Consider the following 20,866-nt stretch of genomic DNA (forward strand, 5'->3'; position numbering starts at 1 on the left):
TAAAGAAGCTGTAATGTGATTTGCCAAGTTCTAGAAATTGTTGTTTCCGAATACATCTCTCATAGAAATGACAAAAATAAATATTCTTTATTTTCTTAAAGCTAATCAGGGAAACAGCTTTAAAAACAGACGACCATGTTCCTACAAGTGTCTCCAGCCCTAGTGACTCTGAGTCTGTGAGTAGGGAAGGAGAGTTAAAATGGTCCCACTCACCTAGGTTTGGGGTGTGCAGTGTATCTTTCAAAACAGTTTTGCAAGGACGAGTTGTACCTATAAGCTTAACACCTGCAACATCCATGGTTGAATATATCTACTCGTTTAACTGTAATGCTCAAAAGTCTTGGGAAGTTAAGATATAATAACAAATGCTACACAGAAAAGTTTACTCCTGACATTCTCATCCCTTTTCTATGTGGAATTTATAGTGTGCTCGAAATGTGTTTGCCTTTACAACAAGCCTCTAAATCCTCTCAAAGTTGTTATCCAAGCACGCCTGCACTGATTCCATAAAGGCCAATCTGAACTAGATTGGTTAGGCACAACAAGGTTGGCATTGTGCATAACCAATCTAAATCCTTATTGCTTGAAATCCCCATCAAGCTATTTTTCTGAAGCCTAGTTACTTCCATCCAGCAATGTGATGTCTCTCTGAAATGATGCAAATCTCACTTAGTTTTTCTCAAAAACCGAAAAAAGTTATCTCATGGACACCCTATATCAATTTTTCAAGAAGAACAAATGATAAAATTGGAGATACAAACCAGTATACCTCTAATTCCCCTAGAATATAGCTATAGGGCTGTGTATGCAAGAAGATCTTTTCTTAAGATTTTCCTCATCTCCTTTGGAAGTTGAGATACTTGATGCCATAGGCGAAGACGAAGAAAAATAGGAGCACGAAACCAATATGAGCCACAGCAACTGCTCCAAGAAAGTCATATTCAAAACCTAACCTACCCTTAAGGTAAATCTGCACTGACATGGGAGGTTCTCCAGGAACTTCAACTAATGAAGTTTTGTCTCCCACTTGGGATGTCACAAGTCCATAAACTGTCCAAGCAACTGGAGAAGCCCAGTAGTACCACCTCCACCATATTGGGATTTGCTGCAAAAACATGAGCAAGTATATACTGTTAGCATTTCTTTTTTAAAACAACATTTAAAGTCATTAAAATGTTCCAACTAATATCATGTCACTAGACTTTATGATCTTTTAGCATCGTAGGTAAAATTTTAATTCTAATCATGGAATCTTTCCTAAAGACTAATTCTGTCAAATGCTTGTTAGTGCTGAGTTTTTAGTCTCACAAAAATGATTAGCATTGATGTATATGATTTGTAATTAGAAAATCTTGACATGTTAATGACTTGTTTATGCACTTCTAATTCTAAACTTAAAGATCTCGCAATTCATAGCTTGCATGGTTGCGTACGGATACTTACCGTCCTAGGGATGAGGAAACCAGAGAACAGGTTCCAGAGGCTTAGGAAAAAGGACATCACTATGGCAGCAATTTGGTGGCCTGGTGTTAGAGCTACAAGCATCATGCCATACAATGTGAAGTAGATAAAGCACATCAATAAAAAGTAGTAGAACCACAAAAACTTTTCAACTCGCCAAGGGAACCCCATCATTGAATAAAGGATGAGACTATACACCAGAGTTTGAACTGCAATGTAAATTATCTCAATTGCTACCTGCAGGGCATGAGAAAATTAATATATTATGATTAATTATCTCTATGAGAAAATCTGTTTGTTTTTATTTACCCTTGAATCAAATTTTCTGACTTGGCTTAATATCAAGGTTTCAGATTCTTTTACCTGGGCGAATGCATAAGGCAACGCAGAGTACATGCCTGCTGCCCTTTCACGGTAGAAGACTGTTCTCTCAATTGCCACAATAGGCTGCACTGAGGAGGTGTTGGTGGCTCCAAGGAAGAGAATAGCAGAATACATAGCTCCCACCAGATTTAGTACGTCTTGTTCCTTGTGCCTATTGACATAATATTTTGCAATGAACTTTGGATACATGTACAATACAAAAGCAAAGAAATAGACTAATAGTGCACTTAATTGCAGAAGCTATTGGTAAAATGAGTAGAGGTTTCTGGCATGATTTTCTAATGAAGAGTTCCATGATGTGACAAGCTTTTCTTATAATATTTTCTTTTCCCTTTTCCTTTCATACAAAATCGAGCAGTAAAAGTTGAGAATAATGTGCTTGTTGCATGTGGGATTATCAAATTAGGGTTGCATGATAAATTGTATATGGGTGAGTGTACCGCGACCATATCATGCCTAGTTTAATAAAAGAATAAGAACAGAAAAATAAGAAATCATAAGACTTACGTTTGATCTCCTTTGTTCCAAAAAATAAGTCCAAAAAGAGTACCAACAACTATGGTCAAGAACAACCGGATGGCATTGTATGGTGGGTTCCTCCAGTATGACCAGTGTTGTTTCCAGAAGCAAGCTTTGCATTGAGTAATAAAAGATTGAGAGTATTTGGTGGGGAAGTAAAGGTCTTTGGATCCTGGTACTGGTGTGCTTAGCTCTTTAATAAGATCTTGATTCTTCCTGGAAAAGAGGAATCAAACGATAAAAACAGTGTACTAGTGTATTACAGAAGAATAATTAGAAAAAGGAGGCACATCAATGCAAGTTACAATTAAGGTCTTAAATGTGCCACTTACTTATAAAGTTCGGACTTTGCATATATATCAGAAAAATCCACACCAAGTGAGGTCTCAACTGGAGAAGAACTGATTTCCAACATCCATGTTGCAGGATTGTAACCATCTCTGATCTTAGTAACTCCTGGAATAGCCTGCAAGAGGTTACAGACATTTGTTTGACTAAAAATACTGGGAGTTACAACATATCAATTGCTATTGACAATGGCACAAGTAATACCTACTTCAAAATATTCTATGAGCTTCTGAGAACAGTGACCAAGGGGTCCAGCATAAATGACTTGTCCACCTCTCTTCATTAGCAGTAGCTGTGAGAAAAATGATCAAATTGAAGTTAAGTGGCTAACAACAACTACAAAATAGCAGAGTCTTGTCACTAATTTCGGACAATGTAAATGTCAGATACCTCATCAAAGGCTTCAAAAATGTCTATGCTTGGCTGGTGAATAGTGCATACAAGAGTCCGCCCTGTATCCACAGTATTTCTCACTGTACGCATGACAATTGCAGCAGCTCTCGCATCAAGACCTGATGTTGGCTCATCCATGAAGATTATGGAGGGATTTGCAACCAATTCTACAGCTACGGTTAGTCTCTTTCTCTGTTCTGTTGACAGACCATCTATTCCAGGAAGGCCTACTAGGGAGTTCCTCAATGGGTTTAGCTCAACCAACTCCATGACTTCCTCCACAAACATCTATATATCAGAAGGAAGAAAAAGTATGATAAATATACATTGTAGGTGAAGAAATTTAAATCTGTGCATTGACCAATTTTAATTTCGCAAAAAATAAGGTTGTTAAGTGTCAAAAGAGTTGGAAGACCTTGTTCTGGCATTGAACAAACTATCTATAATAACACTGTATGGGAGACACAAGAGTGCAGTGTGTTCAGAGACTAATAAGAAAAATAAAATCAACTAGGAGTTCTGTGACAGAAGAAGATGCCTTTCGAGTTTCCTTTGTTATGTCCTTGGCAAGACGCATCCAGGCAGAGTACACAAGGGATTCATAAACAGTTACTGTTGGAGAATGGATATCATTTTGTTCACAATAACCGCTAATTCGAGCAAAAGTTGCTTGGTTCTTTGGGTAACCGGAAATGCTGACACTTCCTTCAATATAACCACCAGTTTTCCTTCCTGCTAGCACATCCATCAAGGTAGTCTTTCCTGCACCACTTATGCCAACCAATGCTGTAAGAATGCCAGGCCTAAAAGCACCACTAACATCTCGTAACAATTGGAGACGATCCCCTTCAATTCCTTGGCTTTTCATTTCCTGATGAACAAGTCACAGCTTTCAGCATTTGTTTTTACAAATTATTACAAAATATTGCAAATATAACTCATTTAGCCTTTCTTTTTAATGTTAGTACAAACATACTTCATAATGTTCAGGACATGTTCCAAGGATGAGTTTGTAGAAACATATAATGCTTGTAAAACTGAAATTTTGAAAGTCAATTTAGTTATAGTGCAGTTTTAGGTTTAATGGATAGGAGCTGCATGGATCTCATTTGTCAGTCTTTCTGAGTAAATTTGAAAGTTTATTAAATAACCTTAATTGTTTTCTTTATGAGTAATGAGCTCAAACCATTTCACCTTAAGGTGATGCTGCATGTTGGAAAACACACATAGGGAACTTACAGCAGGCATGTCGACGTAGTAGTTCACATGATCAAATGCAAGTGACAAGGGCTGAAAGTGCAACACCATTCCTCGCTTAGTAGGTACAAGCTCTGCAGTACTAATGCTTGAGTAATTTGGACTTTTCATCAGTCCCATATCTATACCTGTAGTTATTCACATAGTATCACTGTTAGCACGCTTCCTTTACCTCCCTTTTTAAAGAAATATATGCAGCATGTACAACTCTAGATCTTGAACCTTCAAACATTGGGGTAGTGGATGCTGGGCTTATTTCTGGGGCTCCCATTTTATCTAAGGTTGACTGCTTTCTATTTGTACGCTTGTCATCCTCCTCCAGAATAACGGATTTAGAATCTCCGAAAGCTACATATGATTTTGAAAGCATTATTGGACTCAAAAGTTTATTCACATAACCAAAATGGTGATTATAGTGAGAAATTAAAGCTTACGATGCAGAAAAGTCAGTGCTGCAATGAACCAGATGTTGAAAAGCAGTGAAAACCCAAGGAGTGCTCCTATGCATATCCAGTACCAGTAGTCTTCTGTAAACATGCCTCTGGCCTTTAGAAGAGCCTTTCCAACTGTAGGTTCAGAGATTCTCAGGTCAATATTTGGCTGTAAAAGAGAAATTGTATTATGTCAATCAAATGATAAAGTAGTTGTGGCCTCCGAAAGAGAGCTCCCCTGTACTGAAACCACCAAAAAAATGAAAAAAAGATGCTTCTAAAGAAAACAAAATACTATTAAGGTGATCTTACTGCACTCCATCTTTTGTCAAGAAATTCATTGATGGCTATGGCATTTTGTCCATACATCATGGGAGAAATATAGTAGCCCCATATCATCCATGGTTCAATGTCATCTGCATGAAAGGATTAATTAATGCTTACATTGCCTTCACAGCAAATGGAGAATTGGACATATTTAATCATATTCAAATAGCACATGTTAATACTGAATGACTGTGCAGGATCAGTTTGCTAGAGTAATTAATCGTATGCATAGCACAAAGACAAGAACAGCTAACCTTTGGCAACAATGAATCCACCAAGAACAAAAACCAATAGCAGAGTGAAGGTGCCAAGTGTGTTTGCAACAATTTGTGTTCTCCCAAGAGCTGCAATGAAACGGAAGAGAGATAGAGCCATCTGATGCACACCGAATAATGCCAATAGTTGACGGAAAAACCTGCATAATTTCAAAATGTACTAGTGAACATAATCTAAAAAATTTGGGATATCACTTGTTGGTGGCATCTAACAACAGGACAAGAAATTTTATGCACATGATGGTTACTCACTCAGGCAGTCAGGTACATACCTATTAGCTGAAGGAGCAAAACCAATGGTGTAATATGTGAGTATGATCCATATTCCTGACTCCATCAATGAAATGGGGATCCTGAGGACCCAAATTGGTAATCCAAAAGCCCATGCTGGATGTAACAAGAGATCTCTCTGTTTGAAAAATACAGGAATCCTGAATATAGTCATTGCAAGCTCTGCCATCCCATTGAACATTACATTGATGAGACTAAAAAATAGTGCACCATAATATTTTCCCCCATCTTGTAATCGGCCGTGCTTCATTTCTGTTCTCAAAAACATTGTCATGGCAATTAGTGACATGATTGTGATCTGGATTGTCTTGAATATATATATGAAGGAGTTGCGCTTCATCAATAGCCACTCTCTTGCAAAGCATGCCTTGAAGAGTTCCCAGTTTGAGATTCCATACTTTTCTTTCACTAATGCAGCAGGATGAGCTTTAGATCTATCATAAGGAATTCCAAGTTCATCAGACAGTTTTTGACCAATGTGGAAACTTTTAAAATAATCTACAAATTCCAATGCACTAATATATCGGTAAGGCTCATTTTTTTTAAACCAGTACTGTTCTTGGTCCTTTCTGGAAGTAACCTCTTGCAGAAAGTCTGCCACTGCTTTCCTTTCTGGACATTTGAAACCCACACTCTCGAAAAATTCTAGTACATTCTCTCGTGGACCTTGGTAGACAATGTGACCCTCTGAAAGTAAGATAATGTCATCAAAAAGGTCAAAAGTTTCGGGTGCAGGTTGCAGAAGAGAGATTATCATGGTGACATCCATTATATGTACCATCTGCCTCATAAACCTGACAATTTGGAATGTGGTCGAACTGTCCAAACCGGTTGATATTTCATCCATGTAAAGAACTTTTGCTGGTCCAACCAACATCTCTCCTGCATTTGTTTCTTATTAGAATTGTGTTACATAAAAATGTTGTCACAATGACAATTGAGTATAATCTATAGGAACTAGCAGTTTAGTATTTTTGGTCTTGGGAAACCAGTTTGAAGTATTTTTCTATTGCTTTCGTGTATTGTATGCATACCTGTAGTAACACGCTTCTTTTGTCCACCAGATATGCCCCTTCTCATCTCATCACCCACCATAATATCAGCACATATATCTAATCCAAGAATCTGTTACACTTTCTTAATTAATTACAGTAGTTAGACTGAGAGTGTTAGGTGAAAGATAAGGTACCAACAAGAAAGCAACAAACCTTCAGAACATAATCTGTAACCAAACTGGTTTCTTGTCCTGCGAGAGCTGTGGCTTTCATGAATGCATCTACCACAGGATCGGGTTTGATTCCTGATTCTTTTTCTCGTCTGGACAATTCAGCCAGTAGCTCGTATCTGGTTCCAACCCCCAAGCAACGTCCGGAAAAATCCAATGTTTCTCTGACCGTCATCTCACCATGGTGTAGATCATGCTGGCTGATATAAGCACTTGTTCTTTGAGGAACAAACTCTGAGAATTCATGACCACAGTAAGTGATTCTTCCAGATACCTGTTATATATTTGATGGGAGTCAAGTTAGAATTTCAAGATTTAGATATAGGACAATGAATTGTTCAGAAATAGCTTGTACAATCCTTCTTTAAAAAACCTCTTAGGCCAATAACAATTTACGAATTTGAGAAGCAATTTTCATGAACCAGTCAAGCTTTCGAAAAATGGAAATGTATAAAATGAAATGACTTGTGTGACTATGTTGGAATTAGAAAATCATAAACATTTCAGCATTTGCTATATGCTGCATGATGAACAATTGAACTGAGGGAAAATGAAGCTTAAAATGACATCAATATTTGAAAGACATTGTTAGTGTGCAAAGGAAGGAAATGCCACACCCTTAGATCCTTATCTGTCTTGCCAGCAAGTGCCTGCAGAAATGTAGTTTTCCCTGATCCTGGAGGTCCCAGAAGCAGTGTCATTCTGGAAATAAAATCAGTGAAATACATAGCACCAGTTAAAAGATACACTTGATCCATATAGTAGTACTAGTACATCATATAAACATCAGAAGCACAACAAAAAATTTGGCATATTTAAGAACATATATAGGTTTCTGATCTACTAATGTCTGTCTAGCAATCACAGAACTATCAATTTCAGCATGTGACTGGGAAATAGAATGAACATGGGAGATTTTGTGACAATCAATGACTGCTTTATGAAAACAAATAGACATACCTTGATGGCTTAACTATTCCACTCAAGTCACAAAGTATTTGGACTACTCTTTTCTTAGACGGGGAAAGCTTAATGAATCCAAGAATTCCCTATTCACAAAAAAACAAGAAATTAAGAAAAAGGGAAAATGGTTAAACAAAATTATACATCAGTACACACACACACACATACATACACAAAACATGCATGGACACATACATACCTTGCCAGTTTCTAGTAAGTTGAAGCAACATCTCCTTATAAACCACTAATACCAACATGTAGGTTGCTTATTCATATTTGATAGTTTATATAATAGTAAAATCACCTTGGAGAAAACTTTTGCTTGAAAATGTCATATTTATCACCATATATTAACAAAGAAGGTAGAGATGATTCTCTTTCCAAATCGAGCAACTCAGAAATTGAAGCGTATATATGGCTTTATCCTATCACATAAAATAAAATAAAAAATTCTGGATTTACTGTCTTGCAGAGAAAGGGGAGACAAGAATTACCATCTATTTTCTGAATTACCCTTAATTTTTTATTATTGCAATGCACCAGAAAATACAGTCATAGTCAAATTCAAATTAAACAATACAACAGAGCTAGCAGAAAACAGAATGAAGCATACCTCTATTGTGTTCATGGTGGAATTCAGCAGGGTAGGAAGTGCCCTGGTTCCAACATATGCATCCCCTTCAATCGATAAATGTTCAAACCGAACCTCAATATTTGGAATCTTAATTCCAACCCTGTTAGTACAAAATCAAATATCATCCTCAATGACCCCAAAATTATAAAAACAAAAAACAAAAGAACCATCTTGGAACCATAAAAAAGAATTTGAAATTTCACCTATCAGTCATATCTCTAAGCTTTAGAAGAAATTTCTCATTGTCCTCTTCAGGAACCTTGAGTACACTCTCCATGAGACTCTTCTTGTCCAGCATTCCAAGATTGGCAACATCAATCTCTTCATAACCAACCCTTCCATTATCCAACACCTGCTTCAGTATTCCCCTTCTCAACCTGTCATAAGTAGGCAGCCGCTCAATTGCTGCCCACCTCAACTCCTCCTCATCCTCATCCTCTCTGCCACTCCGCTGAAACACATCCCCCTGCCCACTCCAAACTTCCCGGAAACTCGTGGAGGCGGCCCAACTCCTCTTGCTCGCCGACCCAAAACTCCTCTTGCTCGCCGACCCAAAACTCCTCCCGCTGCTTATCGCCCGCATAAGAACATGGTCGTCTCCCCCCAATGCACCCGCCATTTACACAATTACCTCCAAAGTTGCAGTGACTAGTTTACATTAACACAAAAATTGTTGTTGTGGGGTGAGATATGAAAAACAGATGAATGTGAATTGTAGCACAAATAATAAGCATGGAAAATGTTCACTGACTAGTTTTTGAAGGAATGTAGGGTCAGATGAAGTTGTGATGGGTTGTTAGTAGTTTGCATGGGTTTTATAATATTCAAAAGCCATGAATGAAGTTGTTGTGAGACATGAGATGTATGGTTATGACTTATGAGTCCTCAGAGAGTTTGGGGAGAGTTGAAAGGCAAGGGTTGTAGGATATTTTGCTAATTTTTGGCAAAGATTCGGATTTGAATTCTTGGTTTTTTGAGCATCTGTGACGGTTTAATAAGGACAAGTAGATAACTAGATTGGGGGTGTGGTTTGTATGATGTGGATTTTTTTTGCTTGCTTTTTAACTTATTTCGTTTAGTTTTACAAAAGATAAAAGCAAACGCATTCTTTCCTATAATAAGTCAAAAGCGCCAAAGGTTTATAGCAGCAGCCGGATGTTATTATATCCTAAAGGGGAAAGCGGAGATTTGTCAAAATCAAACACTACATGAATGCACGCAAAATTTTGTATCAATAAACTATAATGGTTAAGAGCATTTATCTTGTTAATCCTTCAGTTTAAGATTAAAGTTCGAATCTCTTCTCCTTATTTACCTCATTTGTAGCTAGAAATGTATTCTTTATTTGGAAAATGGGAGTTACAGTATTTTAGTCGCATACAAAATTTTTTTTGACATATAATGTGATTTTTTGTATGATCCAAAACTTTACAAATGAATCATTAGGTTCAATGTTGCATCCATGCATTTAATTAATGTAGACTGATCAAATTTAATTTCTATAATGTAGACTGATCTCTAAAAAAAATCAATCATTTCGTCAAATTATGTGGAAATAGTTTGATCAAAGAAAATGTGGAGAGAATTTGCAACAACATACATGTCACCACATATAAGGGACACTTGCAATGGCAACACATTGTCACTTACAAGGTTTTCAATCATAGTCATATCATTTGAATGTGACAGACGTTAATTAGTTTGAAGGTTTCATCTTCTCAATAATTTTCAAAAGTTTTTGCAAATTAACCTCAAGGATGGCGATAATGCACTCCCATTTAATTTATACATCAGTACATCTACACTTCTTTTATTATTTATGCCTTTTCGTTTCTTATGTTGGTTCAGTTTCTAAAATTACCCCTAATTAATATTTTTATCTACTTTTTGAAATTTTTAACTCCTGCCTAGATTTTTCTGAGCAAGGGAAAAATAGTTGAAAATCAAACGTTACAAATTTATCAAATAAGAAAAATAAATAAATAAAATTAAAAAGCTGTTTAACAAAAAAAGAGTTGAGGAAGAATATGCCAAAGTAAAAAAGAAGTGAGCAAAGAACACATGAGAATTTGAGCTAAAATGCCATTAATAAGGTTTAGGTTCATCTTCTAGCTACCTTGCAAATGGCTGTATTACGAGCTCATCCAATATTGCATAAAGTAGAGAAATTATGCTTTTGTAAATAGAAATAAACAACAAAGGAAAGTTCTCAAAAGTAAAAACAATATTGATTTATTGAGGATATAGTTTTGGAAACTAAACTACTATAAAGAGATGAAAAATCTAAAATAATAAAAAGAGTGTAGTTGTACCAAGTACCAACCTCAAAATTGTAGGGATGGCAACGGTCGGGTTTGCTAATACTATACTCGTCTTAGTGGGTAATCGGGTCTCCATCGAGTATTCAGAGCCCCTATTATTTAAAAATATATATATATTTTTTATTAATAACGTACATACCAAATCAACATAAATACGTAATATAATATAAATGAAATACATTAAAATTCATCATATTACATTACAACAACACTAAATCATAAAAATAATATCATTAAATATTAAAGACAACAAAAATTAAAATAATAAATTAATATATAATTATATAATATACAGGTTTTTATAAAACTGGTATACAGGGCGGAGTGGGGATGGGGATGGTATTACCATATCCGCTTAATATGGGCGGGTCCTTGCGGTGATTTTTGGAGGCGAGGAATTTTGTCATCCCTACTCAAAAGGTTTTTTTTTTTTTTTTAGTTGGTGGATGGAGGATCGAACTTGGATACAGGGTGGACAATTTCACAACCTTTTTAACTGAGCTACCCAACAACTGCATCTATACTCAAAAGGTTACTTTCGAAAAGAAACTATAAAACCAAAACAACATCTTTTATTTTAAAATTCATCACCTAATTTTTTTCTTTATGTCTTTATCCCTAGCTATCTCTCAAGCTCTAGGACTTTTGTCACCCATAAACCACGTTATCTATTATGCAACACCTCTTTGATCTTACCTTGAGTTCTTTTTGCGTCGAGCTCAACTCTTTTAACTTTTAGTGGCACGTATATATTGTTGTTAATCTATTATATTATATCTCACCCCTACACCAAATAGTTGAATTATAATTGAATAAGTAAATGATTATTTCACTAATTTTTTGTAGGAAATATTTTGAATGGATACCAAAAGTATGAATGGTTTAAATTATTTGAACATATTGTTGGACCAATTTTTTTTGGCCACTTTTTGTTGGACCAATTTGAACATATTGTTGGACCAATTTTAATAACTCCTAAGTCTCATTAATTAGTTTCCTAACTTTTCCATTTGCTTTCAATAGTTTTTCAATTTTTTTATTCTCTTAAACTTATTTAAAAAAAAAAAAAGCCATGGCCATGGCCATGGCCGGCAAACCACCATGCATAGGGAAGGGTGGAGGGGGAAGGAAGAGAGAGAGAGAGAGAGAGTTTATTCTGTTAAAAATATAAAGAAATAAGGATGAAATTAGTATTATAAAATTTGTTAACAATAATGCTAGTTATTCCACATTTGTATTTTATTTGATTTGTCATTACTTTACTGGAAGGGTATTTCTTTTTTCTTTTTTAAGTTTTATTTTTTAATTTTTAGTGTCCAATGTATGAATGCTATGTAAAATAGTATTAAATTGTAGTATAAAAATGTGATAAATATAGCATTAATTGTTCCCTTGGCAATGAATCGTATTAATTGTTCGACATAAAAAATGGATATTAATTGTCGGTGGCTTTGAGAGAAAAAGCAATATCAGCAACCAAGACAATCGGCGCCAAAAACCATTAAATGAACATAGAGTTTTTTCTGGAAGGAAAGTTGGACCATCTTCTTCCTTTGAAAATTCAAGAAATTTAAGGCCAACCAATACCATTACGGCATTACCCCACTCTATGTATCCCTCCCAGCAAGCTTTGTTTAGTGCTTTGCTTGCACATTTCTGTCATTTCTGGGTATTAAATGCCTTTCTCTTTAATTATGAATTCTTTAATATTTATATACACAATAATTTTTCCTGTACATATTCAAGTGTCACAGTGCCTTTTCCTTTCCAGTACTATATACAATGACCGAGATACTATTGAAAATGAAACACTCCTAATAAGTGTCTAAGTTTCAACATGCTGCTCTCTTTAGTACAGATGAAGCAATATTTAAAAAAAAAGGACTACTTGGCCAAAAAAATAAAAAAAAAGAATAGGACTAGATACATCTATTATTATCAATTATTATCTTTCCTTCATAAATTTCAATTGATATGACCAATATTTTATTTATTTATGAGCTCATTCTGAAGCTTATTATGACATTATCAATTTACCACTTGGCATCATGTTGCAACTTGTAAAATGAAAAAATTGAAATGTAAGATGCCAACATTTTAGTAAAGGGCCTAAAGGCTAAAACAATAAAGTTATTTGGACCATTTTAACTGATTATCTTATGAATCATTATTCAAATAGAAATAAGACTTATTTACGTGAATTCTACGTGAATAGCCGTCTCACCTTTATTAGAGAAATAGTCTACAAAAGTAGTTGGTTCCAAGTTCCAACAACAAAACTCGGGCCTAAAATACTCTATTTTCCTTAATCTAGGGTCTAGTTTTAAATTGCAAGTCCCATGTCCCTGCACATCACGGCTCTAAAATGATGAAATTTAAATATTAAATAATTTTCAATGTGGGGGGGGGGGGGGAGGGGGAATTCATAAACTCTAGTTTGTGGACTGTCAACTCAAGAGTCCGATTGTCTCAAAAGGAAGATAAAGAGCAAAAGTATCGAAAACTTGTCTCTAGTACACATCATCAACATTATCATTAAGATTTAGGGTAGTCAGTAGCGCATTGAATGAAAGGAGAGATGATTCAACCACCAAATTAAAGGCCACTTGAAAGGGCTCTTGTGCTCGGTTGGATGGAGATGGAGATAATTGACATATACACCAACTACATAAAAATTTCACTACCAAACAAGGAGTTATTTTTGGATTTTAAAGAAATTACAACGGAAATTTTGATATCAAAATATAGAAATTTTGATATCAAAATGAATAAATTTTGAATGAAATTTTATCATATATTTATTTAACATATTATCTACTACATTGATAAAAAAAATTGAAAAAACTAAATTATATAGTAAATTTCATGTGATATAAGATAAAAATAATGCGCGCTGGAGGTAAATACTATTAAATAAAATTAGTATATTATTTAGGATATGATATAAGATATTAGGATTTAACCCCTTTAGAATATTTTTAATATAAAAGTGTATTAAAATTTAGGATTTAAAAACAACTAAACGAAACCCCAAAAGAGCCGAATCAAATCTCAAATTTTTTTTTTAATTGCCCAGAGGCTCCAAATCCCAATTAACCCTAAACCTTGTTTTTTTTTTTTTTTTTTTTTTCTTCTTTCCTTCTTTTTTTTTTCCTTCTTTTTCTTCCCCTGACTTCCCCTGACTCCTTATCTTCCTGTGACTTATCTTCTTTTTTTTTTTTTTTGGTCGAAGACTATCTTCTTCCTCTAGTTTATTTCTCTCTCCTCCTCCCAGTACATTGCATCTCTTCTCTCTTCTCAGTCCTCCCACTTCCTCCCGGATCTCTCCTTCTCTTCCTCCCCTCCCTCCCGGATCTCTTCTCTTTCTCATAACTCTTACACAAACTTTGAATCTCCTTCAAGACCACAAAACAGAATTACCAAATTCAAAAATTGAAAAAATTTGAGCTTAAAAAAATGAAGGGGATCTGAGAAATAGACATGGGAAAGCGGAGGAAGAGCAAGTGATGTAGTAAGTAAGCAAAATTTCTGAAATTTTGATAATTTCGGCAAAATATTAACAAATAGGTGGCATGACCCCAAAAATCGAAATTTTATTCCTTGGTTGGAATACCAACATAGAAAGAGCCAGATTTTTAAGAAAAAAAATCTAATTGGACCTTTTGGTTTACTTCTAAGCGGATTGAGCTGTTTGGCCTCTTAGGACTAACATTTGTCCTTACTTGGTATTGGCCCAAAATACAAAGGTGGAACAGCAGGCTCTAAACAATGTGGAATAGCTTTTCTCGGATGCATGTTTGGCAACACGAATCATCAAAATTGAACATTAGATGCACAATTTTGTAGAAACACTAAAAACTAACATAGAAGTCATGTTTTCTTGTATTTTGCTTTTTTTTTCTTTTTTTTTTTCATTTTTTCAATAAAATAAGCCGACTTGTACAGTATTGGTAATTTGGTGTGAGGTTAATAATAATAATACAAAATGTACATCCAATCAAAACCTATACAAAAATTTATACTACTTAGTCCAAGACCTGTCTTCCAAAGACTCCAAAAACAGCCACGGGGCATTAAGGCTGCACTCCTTCCTGTAATTAAGAATTGGTTATTTCCAAAAGTCATAAGGAACACCCTGTTTGGTCAATCAAGTACATAAACAGCAGCGGCATCCGGTGATCCGACAACTAGAGCAGCTTCAGCAATTCTAAATGCCATTGCAGCTTTGTAAGTTGCCAAATCTGCATTCTGCATAAGTAACTGAGCCCTTTGTCGTTTTCGAATAGCTAAGTCCACAGATCTGTCTGCTGCAGCTTTTGCTGTTTCAACTTTATGAGCGGCATTCTGCTCTTGCAAAGCATCTTGTTCAGCAGCCATTGCTGCACAGAAATGCAAGTTTAGAAAGAATTTTCTTACAAGAAACAGCCACACAAAGAAATCAGATCTTTTCCAGAAAACATATATCAAAAATAAAAAATTGCACTTTTACAACCAATCAAATTGCTCACTCCAACAACCTTTTCCAACCCACAAAAAGAAAACCAACCAATATTCCAAAATACCCCAAGCCCTAACTCTAGGTTCTTTTTGTGAAAACCCTAACCCTAACTTTTTTGTAACTATAGGGAATCGCCCCTTCTCCCCCTCCGGGGATGCTGTCCATGGGTCATCAAAGCACCTCCATAGCTAGCAGCAACACTCTAGCAACACTCAGCTAAGTTTTAACGGATGAACATTTAGGTGACGGTAATAGCAACGCTCAACAAGTGAAATCATTTCAACCCATCAATGTCAATACTTGCCTATCAGCACTTTGGTCTATAACAAGTTAACAACCCAAATGCCAGTAATATGTTAATTGATGAGCATAGTGAGAAAATCAACAAAAGAAAAAATAAAAACAGATAGAAAACAAACAAGAAGATAGAAAAAATTTAGGCCGGTAGTGATAAAAACTTCTATTGGTTTCTGATGTTAAAAGGTTGCTGGGATATCATGTGTTTGGTGAAGGTACTGAGTTGCTGGTGGATTATTACAAATTAAAATGCCAATGCCAAGATATGCAGAAAGTTTTTTGTGAAACTCATTGTACCACTAGCACTACCCAATGTATTTGTAAAATTACCTTGCAAGAAACTTGGTTGTTTCCCTCTACCACATTGACTTGGCTGTCGTTTGAATGATCTTCTCTTGCGCATAACAGGCTTTGGGTCCAACAGAGCTCTCTTTACTTGATGCCCCTGTCAGAATGGATCATTAACGTGTTCAGGTAACCTCATTATCATAACACACAGATCACATTTATAATGGGAACTTTTCCAGCGAAAGAAAAACATTATGCACAAGTTACAATAGTCCCATAGAGACATACACAGTAGTTCAACTTCCTAAAGATAATAGCCCTCAAGTGAAAACCACTTTGATGGAACATGTGCTACATTTCTGCCAATGTTCCAGATCTTATTGCCACATTCAAGTCAACTCAATAATAAAGAAAAGAAAAAAAGAGAGAGGGAGATGGGAAGTTGTATAATAAACATATTAGTAATACATTTTATGAAATGGCACACCATGAAATCTTATGTCAGCCATGGCTGGAAAGGAAAACAAATTTCTTCCCAAGTGCTAAAACTTCGGGCTACAATAGAGTTTAAACCAGTAAATACAGGAAGACAATAGAGTTTATTCAATAATAGGTTCTGAGGATAAAAATATTCCAGTTCCACAGATTCCCAATAAAAATGGAGAGAAGGTTCACTGCCAGTCTAATAGTGTCAAAACTCCAACACTCTCACAAATACTCACGAAACTCTAAAATGATGACATAATTGACATTTGACCTACTGAAATTCAACAATGACAATACAATAATACATTCAATAAGTAGCATACACCAACAATAGATTGATATATATATATATATAGAGAGAGAGAGAGAGAGAGAGAGAGAGAGAGAGAGAGAGAGAGAGAGAGAGAGAGCAAGGGGGCAGAGGGAGGCTAAACTTCTCATCCTTGAAAACATGGTGATAAATTTTATTTATTTTGCTTACAACAATCATGACATAAAATTATCTACACTAATAAATCAGAACAATCACCAACAGAAATTAATTATTTTAATAACAAAATCTGATATCCATTCCCATATCTAACAAAGATGCAGGTCAAGCCACAAAAAATTTCCAAGGCATTAAGATTTACCATATACATACTAAATAATTTGAGATAGTTGCATTGCCAAAATATGAGATATATGAAGCATAAAGTCACTTGTACCTGAAACACCCTAAGCAGTGATGAACGTTTCTGCTTCCGTTTATTCATCCAATAACTATATACAGCTTCTACTACTTCCCTCCTCCCCATCTCCACGCAAAGATTAGGAGCTGCATTCTCGTCAGAGAGATCATATGGTTTACAATACAATGCCTTCTCAAATGCATCAACCATTAATTCAAAATTATCCTCCGAAACATAATCATAAAGCTCATTCCCGGCAAAGAAGTCTCTATTGAACTTCTTCAACCATTCCTCATCATCAGAGTCCATGTCATAATTCGCAGTCCTCTTTGACATGGCTCTAGAAACCTCATCATCATTTAGAGATATGTAAGAATCTGGTCTGTGAAAAAGAGTACTGTGGCTATCTGCATAACCTGGGACTTCACGCACCCCAGGCACAGGGATGAACTTCACAGCAGGGATTGGCACAATACGATCAGAGCATTCCTTGTAAAGATCCTTGAAAATAAACCAGTCATGTCTATTGGGAAACTCTAGCTTCCAACTAGAATCTGCAGACCACATTATAGCATGTGTGAAGCGGTTGCAAGAGTGGGGCCTCATTACTTTCTCTGCCTTGTGGGTGTATCGGGTTAATCCATCTTTCTTGACCACAAGAAGCCACTCTCCAGAAGAAGACATTTCTAACATAACAGTTGCTCCATTTTCCCTATAACATTTGTCTGATTCAGTGATCAATATATTTGCAGAGCAGCATGAGGAATCCAAATCCTGTGTCAAACCCTCCATGGTGGAACTCTCTGCATTCAGGTTCCCTGCAGAGCCAGTTGGAACTGGCCTCCTATGCTTATGATTAGATGCAGGAGAAGAAAAAGGAAGGCCATTCTTCCTAATACTGAGTAATTCAGAAACTAAGGCTCCATTGGGTTTGCGTAAAGCAACCAGTGAAGGATTTCTAGATCTTCTTCTCCTCAGTGAACTCCTCCTCTTCTGAATACCACGAGAAGTTATACCATTCCGATACTGTATACTTCTGCAAGGTAATTTGGAAACTCTTACACACGGATGCAACACCGACCTGTTCTCAGTATGATCAGCTTCTTGGACCACGATTCTACAGTCTTCACCTTGGTCATCCCCACACTCATTAATAACTTCATCATTTGCATACACATCAATCAGATACTTTACAGGAAGTGTTGGCAGACATTTGAATCTAAGGTGTATGCGGGAATGCATGTACATAAAACAAAGAGGAACTGCAGAAAAGTCCACAGAAAACAATGGAATATACTGCTTGGCCCCAAAAAACTTGCAAATTCCAGAGCTCCTAGTACAAGAATGAACCTGAAACAAGATTTGAGAAATGACACATTCAAAAACCACAAAATCACACTTCTCTTTTCCCAAACAAATTCCCATTACATTTTACTCAGAGCCATAAGCCGCAGAAAGGTTCAATTTTACACAACCAACGTTTAGATGCTACAATTGACAGTCACAAATTTAAGTGTAGTATAACAACCACTTACCCACGAGAACTGAATGCCACACGAGGCAAAAAAGCTGCTAATCGGCTCCGAGGCAAGAAATTCAGAAAGCTCAGTCAATCCCAGGCTGCTCCTCGTCATGTACACCAAGACCGAATACAAAAAACGAGCTGCCCAAAACCTCCGACCCAACGAAGACTGAAACGTAAAGCCAAGCACTTCGGGGCCCACAAAACTGACATGGGAATCCAACTGTTCAGTTCCTACCAGGCTCTCACCGCCACTCTTCTTCCTCGTCTGCCTCCGAACAAACCTCCGCCCAAACATTCTATCCTCAGAACCACCCTGGCTTCCCAAATTCACGGAAGAATTCGAATTCGAGCGCTTCCTCTTTCGGCTATAGACAATCCCAAAACTCTTGACCTCATTAAGCCCATCAGCCAAAACCTCACTAGGAACAGGCTTCCTAACAACTTCACTTTCTGGAACGGCAACGTTTCGCTTGGGACTTGCTAGGTGGGCGGTCCTGGTCCACCCCTTGGGCTTTAAACCAGCGCCACCGCTGTTGTTTTCCATGAGTTTAAGCCAGTCCTCCTCGCCGTCACCGTCACGGCTTCTATCTAGCTTAACCACGGACGATTCGGGCCACAGGCGGCGCCCCGACCGCAACACTCGAGCCCCGTCCACGCCCTTTACCATCCCAAACACCCGCGTGGTCCGTCTCATCTCGACCGATGGCATTTCCGTCCCCAAATTCCGAAGCAGCACCACTCTAGGCCTCGTCGCCCTCTTTGCTAACTCACTGAGTCTCCGAGTCGATCTCCGAGTCGACTCAGTCCCAAACTCGGTCCTGGAACTACCCTTACCCGTGGAAGACGACCTCATGATCCAAAGATTTCAGGGAAGGCGCCATATGCAAGGATTGGAAAACTCGAAGATTATGGACTGGGTGTGACTAGGATTCCGACTCGGGACTCAGAGCGAGTTGGACTCATGAATAACCAAAAATATATGTATAGGGAGTTTTTTTTTTTTTTTCTTTAAAACGTAATTATTAATAAAAATAAAAATTGAAAACAAAAAAGTATTAGGTAGTTCACATAGAGAAGAAGAATCAGATAGAGATTAACAAGTACACAACATCAAGAACAACAAGTATACAACAACATCAAGAACAACTGAGGAATACAAAGACTGATTTACACAAAGAACAAATATACACCACTAAGATCTAAAGATGAGCGAGAACAAGAGAGAGAGAGAGAGATTGAAGATCGATGACCTTTTGGGCTTTCACTTGTACTTTTGACACAGAGAGAGAGAGAGAGGAGGAGGAGGAGAGAGACGCTGCGTGTTAGAGCGAGTATCGGCTAGGGTTTATGATAAAAACCACAGACGGGGCAGTTTTTGGGGAAATCAATCGCCGACTGATGATAACCGTTGGATGGGAGATACGAATGGTCGCGATTGCGCGCTCTTTGTGCTTTTATAATGAATTCGATGGCTCCAATGAGGGAGCGAGAGAGTGTGTGTGTGTCAGTGTGTAGTGTGTGAGAAGGCGACTGTGAGTTAGAGAGAGAGGGGGTTGATATTTTCGTGTTGAGGACGGAATTGACTAAAATGGGCTTGATGTGATGGGGGAGGGTGTGGGGATTTGTAGGGGTGGGCACGGTACGGTATAGTACGGTATGAGCCCCATACCGATACCATACCGAAATTTTTATTCGGTACGGTATCGGTACGGTATGGACATTTTTAAAACTGGTACCATACCATACCAGTGTTCTATGAATTCGGTATGGTTCGGTATGGTTTCGGTATATACCAACATTTTAAACTTTTTTTTTTTGTCAAAAAACAATATTTAACAACCAAAATGAAATATTTTTTCCCAACCAAAAGATAAAACTAAACCCAACTTGTACGTTCCTTTCATTTCTGTTGTGAACTATGACCGATGGTATTGATCCTTAATTAACCATCAAACGACTAATTAAGCACATATATAATTCTAACTCAATTCATTATCAACCAGTGTAAACATAGAATTAGAAAAGAAAGCAACTGATAATAAATCACACACCATTCTATATATACATATATATATATATCAATGCCAAAGAAACTACAACAATGACAAAAGGAAGAGTAAAACTGTAAAACACAAGAGCAACTCAGACCCAAGTATAGAAAGCATAATAATGAAATATATATTAAATAATTAAATTAAAAATATATCGGTACGGTACGGTATTTCACGGTATTGAAAGTTTCATACCTATACCATACCGATTTAGATTCGGT

General features: G+C 36.6%; 2 protein-coding genes across 3 annotated transcripts; both read right to left on the bottom strand.

Annotated features, from left to right (window-relative positions):
• Positions 1-297: 297 nt before the first annotated feature.
• On the bottom strand, positions 298-9,451 carry LOC147291291 (pleiotropic drug resistance protein 2-like). Of its 2 annotated transcripts, none has more exons than XM_086235007.1 (21): positions 8,712-9,451; positions 8,488-8,608; positions 7,872-7,960; positions 7,529-7,613; positions 6,895-7,185; positions 6,721-6,811; positions 5,668-6,568; positions 5,375-5,535; positions 5,106-5,209; positions 4,797-4,962; positions 4,585-4,710; positions 4,345-4,490; positions 3,644-3,976; positions 3,103-3,393; positions 2,921-3,004; positions 2,697-2,830; positions 2,353-2,580; positions 1,825-1,996; positions 1,444-1,698; positions 770-1,105; positions 298-646 (listed from the first exon to the last, which is right to left on the bottom strand). In XM_086235007.1, the coding sequence occupies exons 1-20, from the start codon at positions 9,125-9,127 to the stop codon at positions 836-838; spliced, it is 4,464 nt and encodes a 1,487-aa protein (XP_086091133.1). In that variant the 5' UTR covers positions 9,128-9,451; the 3' UTR covers positions 298-646; positions 770-835. The 2 variants fall into 2 exon arrangements, with proteins under 2 accessions (XP_086091133.1, XP_086091132.1); XM_086235006.1 differs by having other exon boundaries at positions 762-1,105.
• A 5,325-nt stretch (positions 9,452-14,776) lies between these two features.
• LOC147291292 (Enhancer of polycomb-like transcription factor protein) lies at positions 14,777-20,117 on the bottom strand. Its single transcript, XM_086235008.1, has 4 exons — positions 18,605-20,117; positions 17,106-18,419; positions 15,955-16,069; positions 14,777-15,208 (listed from the first exon to the last, which is right to left on the bottom strand). Exons 1-4 carry the CDS (start codon positions 19,445-19,447, stop codon positions 14,973-14,975), a joined length of 2,508 nt encoding a protein of 835 aa, XP_086091134.1. The 5' UTR covers positions 19,448-20,117; the 3' UTR covers positions 14,777-14,972.
• Between the last annotated feature and the right edge of the window lie 749 nt (positions 20,118-20,866).

The sequence above is a fragment of the Dryas octopetala genome, chromosome 3, assembly GCF_963921425.1.
Source record: "Dryas octopetala chromosome 3, drDryOcto1.1, whole genome shotgun sequence".
In the NCBI taxonomy this organism is placed as follows: Eukaryota; Viridiplantae; Streptophyta; class Magnoliopsida; order Rosales; family Rosaceae; genus Dryas; species Dryas octopetala.